This window comes from Prionailurus bengalensis, chromosome B3, assembly GCF_016509475.1.
Source record: "Prionailurus bengalensis isolate Pbe53 chromosome B3, Fcat_Pben_1.1_paternal_pri, whole genome shotgun sequence".
Taxonomy (NCBI): domain Eukaryota; kingdom Metazoa; phylum Chordata; class Mammalia; order Carnivora; family Felidae; genus Prionailurus; species Prionailurus bengalensis.
This window is the reverse complement of record NC_057355.1, coordinates 113,531,808-113,550,286: the sequence shown is the minus strand read 5'-3', so window position 1 is coordinate 113,550,286 and position 18,479 is coordinate 113,531,808. Positions and strand designations below refer to the sequence as shown.

Genomic DNA, 18,479 nt, shown 5'->3' with positions numbered 1-18,479 from the left:
ATGAAAGGTACAGTATAAGGAATACATAATTGTTGTATGGTAACATGGTAGCTACACTTGTGATGAGCATAGAATAATGTATAAAGTTGTTGAATCATTATATTGTATACTTGAAAGTGATGTAATATTGCATGTCAACTATACTTAAATTAAAAAAATTAAAACAAAATACTGTTTACACATTTCTTGTGTCCAGTACTTCATGTTAGAAGCTTGAAAATTGTCACTCCATCCCACTAACAAGTAAAAGCCTGAACAGACTGAAAAATCAACTCTTTTTGAATCTGTAAGAGAGGGGAGACAGAGGGCAAACTGCTGTCTCCATGACTGGAGAGGCCAACAAGCAAATACAGGAAGTTCTGGCTTACCACAGTAGAGAATTGCAAGGGAAACAGCTGCAAGAAATAGTGCTGAGGTGGGAAAACCTGAGTTGTTATTAATGAATTGCTGGATGCTCAGTATGGACAAGTGGAAGTTAAAAATTCTAGGAGGACCTAGTCATAGGGGACCCTCCAAAATATTGTGAGATTTACCTCCAGGAGCATAACCAGGTTCCTATAGTAGATACGGAAGAAAAATCCTTGTGCTTCCAGCAAGGGGAGAAGAAAGGAACCATTTTGAAACACTGTTAGCACTCTGTTCTTCTTAACAAGGCGTGCCTTCAGAGGTAACTAGTTAACCAGAGCATAATCTGCTGGGATATTATCAGAGACTAACTGACCTGGAAGACACAATATACCCCACTCCTGCTCCCTCTAGCCATGCTGTCCCACCTAAGGTTGGGGGGTGGTGGTGAGAAAAAAACTACAAACACTTGTGAGGTACAAAGTCCAGAGGCAATGGTTCACTAAAGTATAGAGACCTGATGTAGGGATACAGAACACTTTCCCTCCTCCCAAATTTCATCACCATATTACTAAAGGCCTATTTAAAACAGTTCCTTTTATGTGAAAAATGGGGCAACCTCTTGTATTGTTGGTGGGAACGCAAATTGGTGCAGCCACTCTGGGAAACAATATGGAGGTTCCTCAAAAAGTTAAAAATAGAACTACACTATGATCCAGGAATCACTACTACGTTATTTATGCAAAGAATACAAAAATACTAATTTAAAAGGATGCATACCCCTGTAATGTTTATACCATCATTATCTACAAATTAGCCAAATTATAGACACAGCCCAAATGTCCAATGATTGATGAAAGGATAAAAAAGATGTGTTTACACACACACACACACACACACACACACACACACACAAATATTACTCAGCCATTAAAAAGAATGCCATCTTGACCTTTGCAATGATATGGATGGAACTAGAGTATCATGCTAAGTGAAACGTCAGAGAAAAATACCATATGATTTCACTCATATGAGGAATGTAAGAAACAAAACAAATGAGTCTGAGGGAGAAAAAGAGAAACGCAAATCAAGAAACAGATTCTTAACTATAGAGAGCAAAATGATGGTTACCAGAGAGGAGGTGGGTAGGGGAATGGGTTAAATGGGTGATGGGAATTAAGGAAGGCACTTGTGATGAGCTCCAAGTATTGTATGTAAGTGTTGAATCACTAAATTGTACAATTGAAACAAGTATTTCACTGTATATTAACTGGAATTTAAATAAAACCTTAAAAAATAATCTAAAGAAACCAAACAAGTTCCTTTTACCTAGTACACAATGTCTGGCTACCAAGAAAAAATTACAAGGCATACTAAAAGGTAAAAACACAATTTTTAAGTGAAAGAGCAAACATCAGAACCAGGTTATGGCAAGGATGTTGGAATTATCAGACCAGGAATTTAAAATAAGATTAATATGTGAAGGGCTATAATGGATAAAGTAGATAGCATGCAAGAACAGATGGGCAATATAAGCAGAAAGATAGAATCCAATGAAAGAATGAAAAAGAAATGCATAAAAAAAATTGAACAGTAATGATGAATGCCTTTGATGGGCTCATAGCTGAGAAAAGAATTTCTGAACTAGAGGATATATTAATAGAACTTTTGAAAACTGCAAAGTAAAAAGAACACAGACTGAAAACAAAACAAAATATCCAAGAACTGTGGGACAACTAAAGAAGGTATAACATGTGTGTAATGGGAATACTAGAAGAAGAAAAGAAGAAATACTTAAAACATGCTTGAGAATTTCCCCCAAATTAATGTCAGACACCAAAACAGTCAGAGAACTCCAAATAGGATAAATGCAAAAACAAAAAACAAAAAAACCTCAAACTATACCTACACATATAATTTCAAACTATAGAAAATCAACGAGAAAGAATCCTAAAAGTCAGAGGAAAAACAAAACCTTTATGTAAAGAGAAACAAAGATAAGAATTAACCTGACTTTTGCTCAGAAACCATGCAAGCAAGATAAAAGTGGAGATAAATATTTAAAGTGTTGAGAGAAAAGAACAACCAACTTAGAATTCTGTACACTGTGAAGTTATCCTTTTAGCAGTGCAGGAGAAATAAAGGCTTCTCAAATAAAAATTGAAGGTATTTGTTGACAGTAGATCTGCCTTGCAAGATATGTTAAAAGAAGTTGTTTAGAGAAAAGGTAAATGATATAGGTCCTTACACAGAGCATAAAAGAAAGAATAATGAAAGTAAAATAAAAACTTATTTTTATTATTCTTAATTGATCTAACATACAATAGTTTGTTCAAAATGATAAGATCAACAGTATATTCATTATATATGCTTATGTATATATTTTATGTGTATAGGTATCCTTATGTATATAAGTGAAATGAATGACAGCAGTTATACAAAGGATGGGAGGAAGGAAGGAATTAGGATAATTTTGTTATTACAAGGTGTAATTATAAGGTATTCCATTTGAAAGTGGACTTGGTTAGTTGTAAGTGTATATTGTAAACTCTAGGGCAACCACTAAAAAAAGTAAAACAAGAAGTATAATTGATATGCTAAGAAAGGAGAAAAAACAGAATCATATATAAGGCTCAATTAAAACAAACAAATGGCAGAAAAAGTGAAGGATAAAAATAGGAACAAAGAATGGCAACAAATAGAAAACAGTATTGAATATGGGAGACATTAATCCAACTATATTAATAATCACTTTGAATGTCGATGGTCTAAATGCAAAATTAAAAGACAGAGAGTGTCAGAGTGGATTAAAAACACAACCCCACTATATGTTGTTTACAAGAGACCCCCTTTAAACATATAAATATAGATTAAAAGTAAATGGATATATATAGAAAAACCTATCATGCTAACATTTATAATAAATAATAATAATAATAATAATAATAATAAAGCAGGAGTAACTATATTAGTTTGAGACAGAGCAGACTTCAAAGCCAGGACAGTTGCCAGTGCTAAAGAAGGACATTTATAATGATAAAGGGGTCAATTCTCAAAAAAACCATGTTTTTAACAAGCGGTCACCTAACAACAGAGCATCAAACTATGTGAGGCAAAGACTAAAAACTACAAAGAGAAGAAATTAAGCCCACTATCATAGTTGCAGACTTCAACACCCCTATTTCAGAAATGGACACATACAACAGGCAGAAAATCAGTAAAGACATACCTAAACTCAACAACTCCATCAAACACTGGGTATAATCGACATCTATAGACTACTTCATCCAACAATGACAGAATACACATTCTTCTCAAGCTCATGTGAGACATTCACCAAGGTAGACCACTTTCTGGGCCATGAAACACACCTTAACAAATTTAAAAAGGATAGAAATTCTACAGTGTCTACTCTCAGACCACAGTGGAATTAAACAGCACACTTTGAAATAATGCTTGAGTCAAAAAAAAAAAAAGAAAAGAAAAGAAAAGAAAAGAAAAGAAAACAAAAGAAAAGAAAAGAAAAGAAATAACACTTCAAGGGAGAAATATCCAAGAGAAATTTTGAAATATTTTGAACTAAACAAAAATGAAAGGGAGTAAGGGAATTGGCAAAATAGCTGAAGAGAATTAAGAAATACAAATTTCTAGTTATAAAATAAGACACAAAGATGAAAAGTAAAAAAAAAATAGGGAGAGAGAGAAATTTCAAACTTTGAAATGCAGAGAAAACAGGGTTTAGAAGGAAATTTATAGCCTTGAACACTAAAAATAAAGATCTTAAATCAATCATCTGAATTTACACCTTAAGAAAAATAGAAAAATAGAGGCGCCTGGGGCGCCTGGGTGGCTCAGTGGATAAAGCGTCTGACTTTGGCTCAGGTCATAACCTCATGGCTTGTGGGTTCGAGACCCATGTTGGGGTTCATGTTGACAGCTCAGAGCCTGGAGCCTGCTTCAGATTCTGTTTCCCTCTCTCTCTGAACCTCCCCCACTCACACTCTGTCTCACTCTTCCTCAAAAATAGATGAACATTAAAAAAAATTAAGAAAAAGATAATAGAATAAAAGCAAAATAACTCAGAGTAAGCAGAAGAGAAATAACAAAAATTAGAGCAGAAATCAGTGAAACTGAAAATTGGCAATCGACAGAGAAAATCTCCAAAACCAAAACCAGTTCTTTGAAATGATAAATGAAACCAATAAGCCTCTAGCCAGGCTAAGTAAAAAAAAAAAAAAAAAAAAAGAATACACAAATTATTAATATTAGAAATAAAAGAGAGGGTATCACTACAGTTTCTATGCATACTAAAAAGATAATAAAAGAATACTTACAACAACTCCACACTCATAAATTTGATAACCTGGATGAAATGAACCATTATATTAAAGATGCAATCTGCTAAAATTTACATAAGAAGAAACAGACAATCTAGATAGGCCTATTCTATTAAAGAAGTTGAATCACTAATTAATAATCTTCTAGGGGTGCCTGGGTGGCTCAGTCGGTTGAGCGTCCGACTTCGGCTCAGATCATGATCTCACAGTTTGTGAGTTCAAGCCCTGTGTTGGGCTCTGTGCTGACAGCTCGGAGCCTGGAGCCTTCTTTGGATTCTGTGTCTCCCTCTCTCTCTGCCCCCAACCCACTCACGTTCTGTCTCCGTCTCTCTCAAAAATAAATGAACATTAAAAAAAAAATCTTCTAAACAGGAGGCACCAGGTTTGGATATATTCAATAGTGCATTCTACCAAACCTTTAAGGAAGAAATTACCCCAATTCTCTACAATCTTTTAAAGAAGATAGAGACCGAGGGAATACTTCCAAACTCATTCTATGAGGCTAGCTAGTATTAGTCTAATACCAGCCAAGCAAAGACATTAGAAGAAAAAACCTATACACAATATCTGCAAAAATCCTCAACAAAATATTAGCAAATTGAATCCAACAATGTTAAAAAAAAATATACACCATGACCAAGTAGGATTTGCAAGGCAGGTTCACCATTTCAAAATCAATTAATATAATCCATCAATCACATCAACAGGCAAAAAATAGAAAAGTCACATGAGCATATCAATAGATGCAGAACAAACATTTGACAAAATCCTACACCCACTGTGATAAAAACCCAGTAAGCTGGAATAGAGGGGCATGAGGGAAACATCCTCAATCTGATAAAAAATATCCACAAAAACATACATCCAATACATTTCTCAATGGTGAAAATTCAAAGCTTGCTTAGTAAGATCAAGTATGATATCCTCTCTCACCACTCCTTTTCAACACTATACCTGACATTTTTAGCTACTGCAATAGGACAAGAAAAGGAAATAAAGGTATTCAAATTGGGAAGGAAGAAACAAAACTACCTTTCTTTATATACGACATGGTCATCTAAGTAAAACATCTGAAAGAGTCAAGAAAAAAACTTCTGGAACTAAGAAGTATTATGGCAAGGTTACAGAATACAAAGTTAAAATACAAAAGTCAATCATTTTCCTATATATCAGCAATAAACAACTGAAACCGAAATGAAAAATATATCAGTTACATTAGCAGCCCCCCAAATGAAAAACTTATATACATCTAACAAAAGCTATCAGACTGAGTGAAATCAATGAAGAATTAAATAAAGTTCCTATTCCATGTTTATACATAAGAAAAGTAAATATCATCAGGATGTCAGTTCTTCCCAGTTTGATCTATAGATTCAATGGCAATCTAAATAAAAATCCCAGCAAGTTGTTTTATGGATATTTACAGACTGATTCTACATTCTCTATGGAGAGACAAAGGATCCCAAATAGTCAACACAATATTGAAGCAGAATGAAGTTAGCAGACTTATACATATGGACTCTGATTCCCTTCTATAAAGTTATAGCTAGTGTGGTACTGGTGAAGGAACAGCAAATAGATGAATGGAACAGAATAGAGAACCCAGAAATGTAGAAACACATAAATATAGTAAATTGATCTTTGATAAAGGAGCAAAAGCAATACAATGGAGCAAAGATAGTCTTTTCAATAAATAGACTGGACATGTACATGGAACAACTGGACATGTACATGTGAAAAAAATGAATCCACACATAGACTTTACATCTTTCTCAAAAATTAACTCAAAATGGATCATAGAACAAAATGGAAAATACAAAACTAGAGAACTACAGGATAACACAGGAGAAAACATAGATGAGTTGGGTATGATTACTTTTTAGATACAACGCTAGGGGTACAATCCATAAAGGAAATAATTGGTAAACTGGACTTCATTAAAATTAAAAATTCTGTACTATGAAAAACAATGTCTAGAAAAGACAAGTCAGAGAATGGAAAAAATATTTGCAAAGGACACATCTGATAAAGAAATATTAATCAAAATGTACAAAGAAACCTTTAAACTCAACAATAATAAAACAAACAACCCAAAAAATGGGCCAAAGACCTTAACGGACAACTCATTACAGAAGATATACAGATGGTAAATATTCATATGAAAAAATGTTCAACATCATATGTCATCAGAGAAATGCAAATTAAAGCAATAATTAGATAACACTACATATCTATTAGAATGGCCAAAACTTGGGGAACCTGGCTGGCTCAGTTAGTGGAGCACGCCACTCTTGATCTCGGGGTTGTGGGTTTGAGTCCCACATTGGGTGCAGAGATTACCTAAAAAAAATCTTAAAAAAGAAAAAAAAGAATGGCTGAAATTCTGAACTCTGACAACACCAAATACTGTTGAGGACACAGAACAACAGGAAATTGCATTCATTGCTGGTGGGAATGAAAAATGATGTAGCCACTTTGGAAGACATCACAGTTTCTCAGACAATCCAGCAATTCTGCTCTTTGATATTTACCCAAAGTAGTTGAAAATTTATTCACTATAAATTTAATCACCAAAATTTCACACAAAAATCTGCACATGGATGTTTACAGCAGCTTTGTTCATAACTGCCAAAACTTGGAAGCAACCAGATGACCTTCAGTAAGTGAATGGATAAATAAATGGTACATCCAGACAATGGAATATCACTTCGTGTTAAAAAGAAATGAGCTATTAAGTCATGAAAAGACACAAAGGAAGCTTAAATGCATATTATTTAGCAAAAGAAGCTAATCTAGAGAGGCTACATACTATATGATTCCAGCTAGATGACATACTGGAAAAGTCAAAACAATGGAGACAGGAAAAAGGTCAGTGGTTGCCAGGTACTGAAAAGGAAAGAGGGATGAATAGGCAGAGCACAAAGGATTTTTAGGACAGTGAAATTCTCTGTATGATACCATAAAGATGAATATATGTCAGTATACATTTGCCAAACACATAGGATGTACACTACCAAAAGGGAACCATAATGTAAATGTAACAAATCACTCATACATTGTTGGTGGGGATATAAAATGGTACAGTTATTGTGGATAATAATTTGGCAGTTTATCATAAAAGTAAACACATAACTGCTATATGACCCAGCAACTGTATTCTGGGTATTTATCCCAGAAAAACAGAAATTTCTGTTAATAAAACCTGTAAACAAAATTCAGAGTAACTTTGTTCATAAAAGCCAAACCTGGAAATGACCCAGATGTCCTTCAATAGAAAAATGGTAGAACAAACTATGATACATCAATTCCAGGGAATAATACTCAGCAATAAAAACCAGTGGACTGTTGATTCATGTAACAATTGTTTGAGTCTCTAGGGAATTATGCTGAATGTAAAAAAAACAATCAAAAAGGTTACATACTACATGATTCTACTTAAATTCTCAAGATGGCAAAATAGAGAAATGGAGGACAGATTAGTGGTTGCCAAAGATTTGGACAGAAAGGCTGGGTAGGAGATAGGTAGGTATGGCAAAAGAAAGACAACTGGAGAATCCTTGTGGTGATGGAATTGTTCTTTATCTTCACTGCATCAATGTTAATATGCTGATTTTAATTTTGTGCTAGTTTTACAAATTGTTCCCATTGGGGAAAACCTGATAAAGGTGCATGGCATTTCTAAGCAGTATTTCTTACAGTTGCATGCCAATCTACAATTAGCTTAAATAATTCCACCAAACATTTAAAGAAAAACAGACACCATTCCTCCTCAAACTCTTCCAAAAAAACAGAAGAAAAGGGACTTCCTAACTAATTCTATGAGGCCAGCATTGCCTTAATATCAAAGCCCGACAAAGAACAAGATAAGAAAACTACAGGCCAGTGTCCCTTATGAACATTGATGTAAAGATCTTCAACAAATACTAGCAAAACAAATTCAGCAGTATATTAAAAGGGTTATACACCATGACCAAGTGGAATTTATCCCTAGAATGCAAGGATGGTTCAGCATATGAAAAGCAATCAAGGTAATATACCACAGTTGTAAGATAAAGGAGAAAAACACATTTAAATGTTTGGTAGAATTCTCCAGTGAAGACATCTGATACAGCCATTTTATATGTAGACAGGTTCTTGATTACTGATTCAATCTAACTTGTTACAGATCTATTTGGATTTTCATTTTTTTTCTGATTCAATCTGCATAGGGTTTGTGTTTATAGGAATTTGTCCATTTCATCTAGGTTATCTAATTTACTGGCATACAATGGTTAATAGTACTCTCTTATAGTACTTATTTCTATAGAATTGGTAGTAATGTCCCCATTTTTGTTTCTGAGTTTAGTAATTTGAGTCTTGTCTCTTTTTTTTCTTAGCCAATATAAGCTAAAAATTTTCAATTTTGTCCATCTTTTCAAAGAGTCAGTATTTGGTTTAGTTGATTTCTATATTGTCATTACATTTTCTATTTTATTTATCTCTGTCTTAATCTTTATTATTTTCTTCCTTCTGCTAGCTTTGGGTTTAATTTGTTCTTTTTCTAGTTAAGTTGTAATGTTATGTAGTTGTTTTTGAGATCTTCCTTTTTTTTAAATGTAAGCTTTTACAGCTATAGCTTTCCCTGTTAGCCTTGCTTTCTCTGAATCACTTAAGTTTTGGTAGGAAACATAGAGCCAGAAGACAGTGGAATAATGTTTTTTTTATAGTGCTGAAAGAAAATAACTGTTGATCCAGAATTCTACATCTAGTGAAAATATCCTTCAAGAATGAAGGTAGAATGAAGATATTTCTAGATGAAATAACTACTATGAAGAAAAGCTACTGAAGGCGTTGTCATGCTCTCAACCAATAAAACACCACAGCAGTGATCAACACTTAAATAAGACTTATTATGAATCAGTTGTTGTTCTAAGCACTTTATATGGATTCAATCCAAAAAGGTTGTTACTATTAACATGTTCATATACACATGAGAAAATGAAAACAAAAAAGATGTTAAGTAGCTAGTAAGTAGTAGAGTCAGAACTGAACCCAAGCAGTCTGGCTTCAGAGATGATGCTCTTAACTATTACTTGATACTATCTTGTAACTAAGTTGTTATAAGTTACAAGTTGTATAACTTGAGTTTATTTAGTTAATCAAATAGATAAAAACCATTTTAAGCAGATTTAGAAATTTAGAAAATTATTTTTATTTAATGCTGTTTTCTAGAGATAAAAAAATAGGAAGGCAAGGCAACAACTTGTATTACTTTACCTTGAAAAAAATTATATAAGAATGAGCATGAAACACTGATTTATCAACAATAATCATAATAATAAACATTCTTTGAGTACTTACTATGTGTCAGAAGTTGTTTTGGGGTCTGAGGATGTAAAAATGAATGTGATAAAGCTCCTGTTCTTAAGGATTTTATACAAATTAGGTAATACAGTCAAATAAGTATATAATTACAATATAGCATGTGCTATAACAGAAGCATGTACAAAGCCCAAAGTACATACAAGGTAACAATGATATAAGAAAGGAAACATCAATATAATCATGGCTGTTTTAAGACAGTAATATTTTTAAAAGGCCTTGAAAAAAGGCCTTGCTCACAAAAAATGAACAGTTAGGAAAATATTCCACAATTTTTTATGCATGATACACACAGACTACTATCTCTGTTTTAAACTTGTAAATAAACTCTCCATTAAATAAGCAATGAACAGAAAGAAAAGCAAGTAGAATCTGTTACCATCCTGTGTAATTATTTTAATTTTCAAAGCCTTCAGCATAAAGACGATAGACTTATTCCAAAGTACTTAGAATCACCTCCTGCTGATTAAATTTCTACTCACTCAATAGTCCAGTGCTCAGGAATTATGTGGATTCAGAAGGTAGAAGAGGAATTAATCCAGAAAAATCTTTCAATAAGACAGAAAGTGATATTTCTATACTGGATAAAAAAAGCTATATTGAACTTAAAGAGTTACCTTAACAGTTGCAAAGAACAAGTTCTCCAAGTAAACTCTGGGATCCTTAAGGTGAGGATTATGCCTTATTTTTCTTTCTATCCTTAGTATCCCTAATGGTTAATACAGGGCTTGGTAAATAGAGCATTATTATTTCTGCTCAATTAGATTTTTATTATAAAAGAATCAACAAGAGATGAAGTTTAATTTTTTCTTGACCATATTCCTTGTATGCCAACAAAATGTTCTTTTATGTCCAAAGGCCACTGCTTCATTCCACAGAGAAAAGGGATCAAATGTGACCCTTGACCTCAGAAATGTAGATATGGTTAAAAAAAGAACAGCTTAAAAGAATCAATGCAAATTCCTTAAAGATCAGCATGGACTTTTAAATTTACAATTTCTACATGCTACTATAATTCTTTTTTGCTCTTACTGAAATTAAATGTTATAGTACATGTCACAGCAAAGAGAATATAGTAACTAATGACCCATTCACATTTCCCTGTAGCTGTGCTTCAAGTAACTGCCATTAATGGGATATAAACCCTATCTAAGTAACAGAAAGGACATTATGATTCATATTCCATGTGTTACCATTACATAGATATATTTAGTTTTGTATTCATATTGTACACAGGATGAATAAATGGCTATACATGATGATTATGAATCCCTAAATTATAATGTTGTCATGTATTTTTAGATTGCTCAGAGATCAACTGTCTATTAATCAATGGTCATTGAGTCAACAGGTTCTCACTAAGTTGATACTTCTGTCTTTAACTTAAATGATGTATGCTGTCCTCATTAAAGAAGATTTTAATCTAAGTTACTAAAACAATAACAAATAACTAAAACATCAGAGAGAAAGGATGTCAACATCTATGTCAACAAAGGCACAATTGTAAATATACTAACTTAAAACACTAATATTAATTTAGCTTTTTATGACCACACATAAATATGCCTATTTAAAAATTTCTAACATATGAGAATAACTTACTGAAAAAAAATTCTGTTTACGGTTATTAAATTAGCATTTAATGACAATTAATGAATATTAATTGATGATTACAAATAATCACATACAAAAATAATTTTACATCTTAATAAACTGCACTCTTCTCTGGGTCAGGATTGACAACTTTTAGCATAATCTAATATTTTCTAAAAGTTTAAAGATAATATGTGAAAAAAAAAACTTGAAGGAAACTGGTTAAGATTTATCTAGACAGGATACTAAGACTCTTAACTCTGGAGGGAATAAGGGAGCAAATTTAAGTGTTATTGGCTAAAGTTTCTCATATTAATCAGACTATTGTAGTGATTAGTGGTATGGAATTAATTTTCTTTGCAACATGTTGGTGACTTTCTTACCTAGAGAGCATGCCCAGAGGTGTAACATTAAGTGATCCCATCAGCATTGCCAGGGCCATCCCTGGCGCTTCCCGTTCTATTACTTCTTTTGTGGCCTGTAATTAAAGATTAAATAGCAAACTGAGTGAAATAAGCCAAAAAGAAGGAATGCAGAGTAGTAAAGTTAACTTAAAAATAATGATAAATCATGCTTTCTATAAACCATACTTTGTAGTTTCCCAAACATTGTATTTATTAAGACTCAGTTCTTTGGGACCTCTGAATAAAAGCTGACAACCAGGACATCCAGGGAACTTTTATATATTAGCAGACCTTTCTTATTTCTTATAATTCAGAGGTATTTGATGCAAGTCTCATCTAAAAACCTAAATTTCAAAATGAAATCTCAGATTGTTATAATAGCTCAATGATTTTCACAGTGCAAGAAATCTGGGTATTTTTCTTTGTCTATTACACATGAAATAATTAATCCCTAAAACCTGAGATCATTTTGTTTCTGTCCTAGCTCTATGATTTTATGATACAATTAAAAGGAACTCAGGAAGTACCAAGTTAACTTTCTCATGTTTTGGGTAGAAGAAAAACTAAATTTACCATCTTTCATATTTTCAATATAAATTATCTTAGTATTTTTAAAAACAATTAATGGAGTGATAGGTTTTAACTATACAATAGATGTTTTAAGATAGGGCATTTTTAAGACTGTGTAGTTAAACCTGAAGTGAATTAGACAGGAAAATTTCACTTTCTAAAGGTCAAAGTAGATACATATTTATCATATTGTGATGGTAAAGATATGTTTAACGCTCGAAGTTGGGAGTGAAATAAGTGACTAAATGTATTCTTAATCCTGTTTCTACATATGAAGTAATTTAAAGTAATTGGGAGCAATACAGGAATAAAGTTTGCAAAATAAACTATTCCAGTACAGAAGAAGAAAGGCAAATGAAATAAAAGATAAATTATGGAGGAATATAGAGAAAGATTAATTTTTTAATATTTTATTAGAAGTAGAGGGACAGTACTAAATCAGATTGTAGCTCCGGCAAAATTTAGGTCAAGGACTTGGCAAAATAATTGAACTGTATCAGGTATCCCAGCATATGTCCACGGAATCCCAGCATAACTTGATACCTAACAATGGCAGAAATTTTAAAGGAAAATTAACACTACCATAATGTCTTTCAATAAAACCTGCCTTAAAAATAGAGGGCCAGCAGGCAGGAGAAAAGGAAATTCTTAAATTCCTAAGTTTGGGAGTTAATTACTTTTATTTAAATATATAGTTAAAACAATGCCAAGCTAGCATTATCCAGAATCTCTCCTTGGTTTTCCAAACTCAGCTTTCTAGTATGATTCTGAGGTCTCCTGAGAAGAAACACTATTTCCATGTGATAAACTGCTTTATTGATGTTTGTAACCTTTACTTAGAGACTGTAAATCTTAGAGTCTTAAAAATCAAGTATGTCATATTACTGAGAACAATCTTAAAAGAATCCTCGGACAGGGCTAACATTTACTTCATCATCTGCTTGAAAAAGTCACATAAACAGTGTTCAACATTTAATGAATTTGGGATCCATATAAAGATGATGTACTCCAAAGTATAGTAGCATACGTTATTTAAGGACAAAGGAAGAAAATATTAAAATAGCTGAGAAGTCTTTCACTTAGACACCTCAAAAACATTTATCCATCCACGCAACAAATATTTATTAAGCATCTAATATGCCCTAGGTAGTATTCTAGAATTGATGTTACAGTAGTGAATAAAACAAACTTCTAAGAGTGTGTAAATTCACCGTCACCTACCACATGAAAAACCTGATTGACAAATTGTAAATGAGAACTGTCTACAAGAGATGTAATTCACTAATTTTTATAGATTCTCTAAAATAAACCACTGGATTTGGCTGGACCACAGTGGTCTACCTACAATGCCTCTTCTCACTGTTCTAAGAATTGTTTTACTATATGCAACTGGATCCAATGAAATGGCTCAGTGAAACTCGGATTTATATTAGGAAGTATTTAAGGCCATCGTATACCACTTTGCACTGTGATCCTCTTTAGGAGGAGCTATATGAGAAACTTTCTCTCAAGTGTCATACTTAGGAATGGGTACTCCCCTGGGCTACCAGTTTTTGTTTGTTTGTTTGTTTTTAATTATGATGCTTATGAATCAGTTACCCTTGAGAAGAGTCAAATCTGTGTACCCTTTTTAGTAGAGGACACAACCTAATTTCATCTTACTTTTCCTTTCCTTATTTTCCCACATTTATTCTATTAAAAGGTCTATTTTTGTTTCATGTATTTGGGCAAACCATCCTAAATATCTTTTCAGAGTATTAATAAATATATGGATGATGAATGGATGGATGAATAAACGTATTCTTTACACAGAGGTCTTCATCTTTTTCTAAATGTAATTTAGGGAGGACAATTAATGGTGAAGCCGTCTAGGTAATCTGGGCCTCCAGACACAAATTTTGCTTGTTTTAGAACATAAAAGAAAAACAGATACTTTGGTGATGCCACTAAAAGGCACTGGTGTCTACAGTGGTAAGTGCAGAAGTGTCACACTCTTTCTAGGACTAAACACAAAACAGCATTTTTGATTGGATATATATACATTTTTTATCATTCTCTTGTTGAACAAAAATGAAACCAATGAAAAGAATGATAACAATATTAATTTCTGAATTCTTTGAAGGATGCGTATATATATATATACACACATATATATGCATACATACACACAAGATATTTCTAAATAACACACAGAACAGTCCTTTTTTTACATCTATACCAAATATTATCTTTTCCATAAAACATTAGAGCCCTTCTATTTCCTTTGTATTTTCTCTTCCTCTAAAGCTGTTTAGTATAGCAGAAAGATCACCATCTGTGAAGTCAGACAGTGACACAACAGTTACAGTTCATGAGAGTAAGAGCTGGATGTATTGCAGCACCTAGGACAGTGCTCAACATATAGTATGTGTACTCAATAAATATTTGTTGAATAAAAGAATGAATAAATGAACCAATATAGGTTTGAAACCCAGCTTTATCACATAGTTGCTCTGTGAATTAGAACAAAATATTTAGCCTCTTGGAGCTTCAGTGTACTTATGAATAAAATGGAGATAATAATGAAACATACCTACATCTTAGGAGAACTAAATGATACAAGTCAATAACCTAGCATAGAATAGGCATTCAATACATGGTAATTCTCTTTGTGCCTCTTCTTTCTAATCCACCTTGCTTCCTTGCAGTTTTGATTGATTATACCAGTTAGAAAATAGGAAACATACAAAAATCCAGAAATGAAACCTAGAAACAGTGGTTGAGAAGCAAAGATGAGGGGAAAGAGAATGGAGAGCAAGAACCTAAATGTAAGAACACTGGCAAGTGGGAGGCAGGGAGCAGAATACTGAAATACTGGATCTAAAAGGAACAAGCAGCCAAATGAAGTGGGAGTTGGAAGGTGGACAACAGGGCAAGAGCTGGGTAAAAACATCTATAAACCATAAATGAAAAGGTACAAGAAGGTGGCAAAGAGCAATGGAATAAAACTTAATTTAGAGGAAATGAGAAAATTGTGTCTAAATTAGTAGATCATAGAAACAGAAGAATGGTTTTAATAAGTGTAGCTTTATCTGTGCCTGTTAATGAGTAGGTAACAAGCATTCATTATCAATAGGCTATTCATAATGAGTGGCAAAAAAGAATGCCATTAAAAGTTTGAAATTTTTTAATTAAATTGTTTCTAACTTTCTTATACATTATCTTTGTTTCCTTGAGCAGTAGCAGAAGTTTATATTCCTACTTCACATATAACCTTTTCTGAACTAGTGGAGTCCAAAATAATGAGGTTTAATTGGATTTAGCCACTCTCTTTAAATAAAACATTTCATATTTAACTTCTTAATACTTTCTAAACTATGAAAGTTGCTAAATACTTTCTAAACTATGAAACCGCCTAGGGAAAACCACTTATTGTGATCTTTTTATCAAAGACACTTTTAAGACACATTAAAGTCAGAAAGTGCTTCATAGACTGTTCAAGTTGCAAAAAAAGGGTGTTATAAACAATAATTTTGTAGCTCCGAGAACTTGCCAATGAAATTCAGATCCATTTTAATTTCACAGGAAAAACAATATCAAAAAATGTTATTGCTAACGGGCCATGTGGTTTAAATATGTACAGGACACATATTAGCTAAATGTAAATGTGCAGAAATTCCTTTTACTCATGGTGACTGTGAAAAACCACTCAGTATAGTGCTTTTCTTTATTTTTCTAGACATATTTTTATCAACAGAGCATAACCTATGTATTAATATCTATATGACTGTAATTTGACTATATAGATTTAACAAAATTTCCTAAGAATTACTGCAGTGCCCTCTGCTGATTAAATAGTCTTAAGTAACAAAGAGTATCTTTAAAACTCTTTTTTTTTTTTTAACATTTATTTATTTATTTTGAGAGAGAGACAGCGCGAAGCCCTATGTGGAGCTTGGACCCACGAACCATGAGATCATGACCTGAGCCGAACGAAACCAAGTGTTGGCACCTCAAAATCTGCATTTCTAACTAGTTTCTGGTTATGCTTGTGATGCTGGTCAAAGGACCAACTTTGAAAAACACATTACAGATGGAAGGAATGCGGTAGATTAATGATAATGTGTACCACCTGATCTAATTTTCATGCTCACCTTGTATTCAACTTTGTAAAGTAGACTGAAATAAATATGAGGAGCCTTCATCAGAGCAAAATATAGACCTACTGAGAAGATAAATTAGGTAATAAATAGGCAGTTTAATGACAGCCAATTAAATTTACCCTACTTTATCAATTAAAGGGTAAACACATTAATTTTATTTTACACTTTAAAAAAGGGTTATAATAAACTAACAATTCAGAGTCTGCCTCTGTAAGTATCGTATGGCACACAGAAGCTATCTTTTAGTATATTTTTTTTCCTTAAGACTACACATGATGGATAAAACTTGTACACGACTAACTCCTAGATATTCAAGAAGGAGCACCAGCTACAAATCTACTCCTTTCTCCTTTCATTTAAGAGACAGAGCATAATGGAAGCAAGAGGGACATTATTCTAAAGGCAGCCTTGAATTTATTCTAATTGATTAAAATAGTCACTTGCATAGTTTAATTTTTTATTAGTTGCCTGTACCTTTCAACCAATCATAACAAATCAGTGTATCATAACATGTGACTAAGTGGTTAAAGGCTACTGTTACAAAGGAGAAACTGCAACCAGGGAATGAAGGTACTTATCTGAGTTTTATTTGGAAGAAACGATCTTATTTATATACTTCTTTAACTCAAGAGTTTTTAGACTTCTTAAATATTTACATTTTCTTCCACTCCTAGAAGAGTGGAGATACTCTTATTTTGTTTTTCAGTTAAAGTTGTACAATGTTTAAGTAAGATCTGAGCATGATGAAAGATCAAAGGAGACAAAAAGCACACAAGAGTAAAAATTTAAGTACCACAGCAATGTCATCTTCCATCCCAATGAAGTGAGTATAAGATGCCAACAGCCCCACAGTTCAACTCAGTTCTCATTAAGTGTCACCAAGTTAACATATCACCAAGGTTTAAAGATAAGTATTTCTTATAACATGGCTCCCTAAAGCAAGCTAACCAGTTTATCTAGCTCAACAAAAGGATTTATTTTAACATTAGAGTAAAAATCAGTTTCTGGGCTACTGAGACTGTCTTCATCATGGGTAATTAAAAAATTTCCAAGTATTATTTTATGAAAAATCTCACCTTGTCTGCTAACATTTAGATCCCAACCAAGTTGTTAACCAATTTGAGAGTATATAGCAAATACTTCTTTACTTTTCTCTTTCCACAGTGAGTTATTTTTTCACATTAATTTCCTCCTTTATCTAAACATTAACTTGATAATCAAATTATCAAACAAAAATCAGGGAACTCAGATGATAAAATTATTTTTATAAGAGATTTTCATGAGAATACTTATCTTCATATTCCACTTATATAAATAGCACTACTTCACATCTCATTGCAGGAAAAGGTGAAAGACTAGTGATACTTCTATGGATTATTAGTGTTTTTATAACTGTAATATACATTTATTCACTTTTGGCATTATGTAAAAGAAAATAAATGTTTTTAAATTAAAAAAAATTTTTTTAATGTTTATTTTTGAGAGAGAGAGAGAGAGAAAGAGAGAATGAGCAGGGGAGGGTCAGAGAGAGAGGGAGACACAATCCGAAGCAGGCTCCAGGCTCTGAGCTGTCAGCACAGAGCCTGATGCTGGGCTTGAAGCCACGAACCATGAGATCATGACCTGAGCCGAAGTCAGACACTCAACCGACTGAGCCACCCAGGGGCCCAAGAAAATAAAGTTCTTTATGGTAGATACATAGTACATATGTCTTTCAATCTATATAG

The 18,479-nt window shown here is 32.9% G+C and overlaps 1 protein-coding gene across 14 annotated transcripts in view; it reads right to left on the bottom strand.

Annotated features, from left to right (window-relative positions):
• The window catches only part of GPHN (gephyrin), a 636,202-nt gene that overhangs the window by 271,201 nt on the left and 346,522 nt on the right, over nucleotides 1-18,479 (bottom strand). For all 14 annotated transcript variants that reach the window (XM_043556393.1, XM_043556386.1, XM_043556392.1 and 11 more), the window contains one exon: nucleotides 12,020-12,114. In XM_043556393.1, the coding sequence (XP_043412328.1) occupies nucleotides 12,020-12,114 (95 nt within the window). The remainder of the gene's footprint in view (nucleotides 1-12,019; nucleotides 12,115-18,479) is intronic.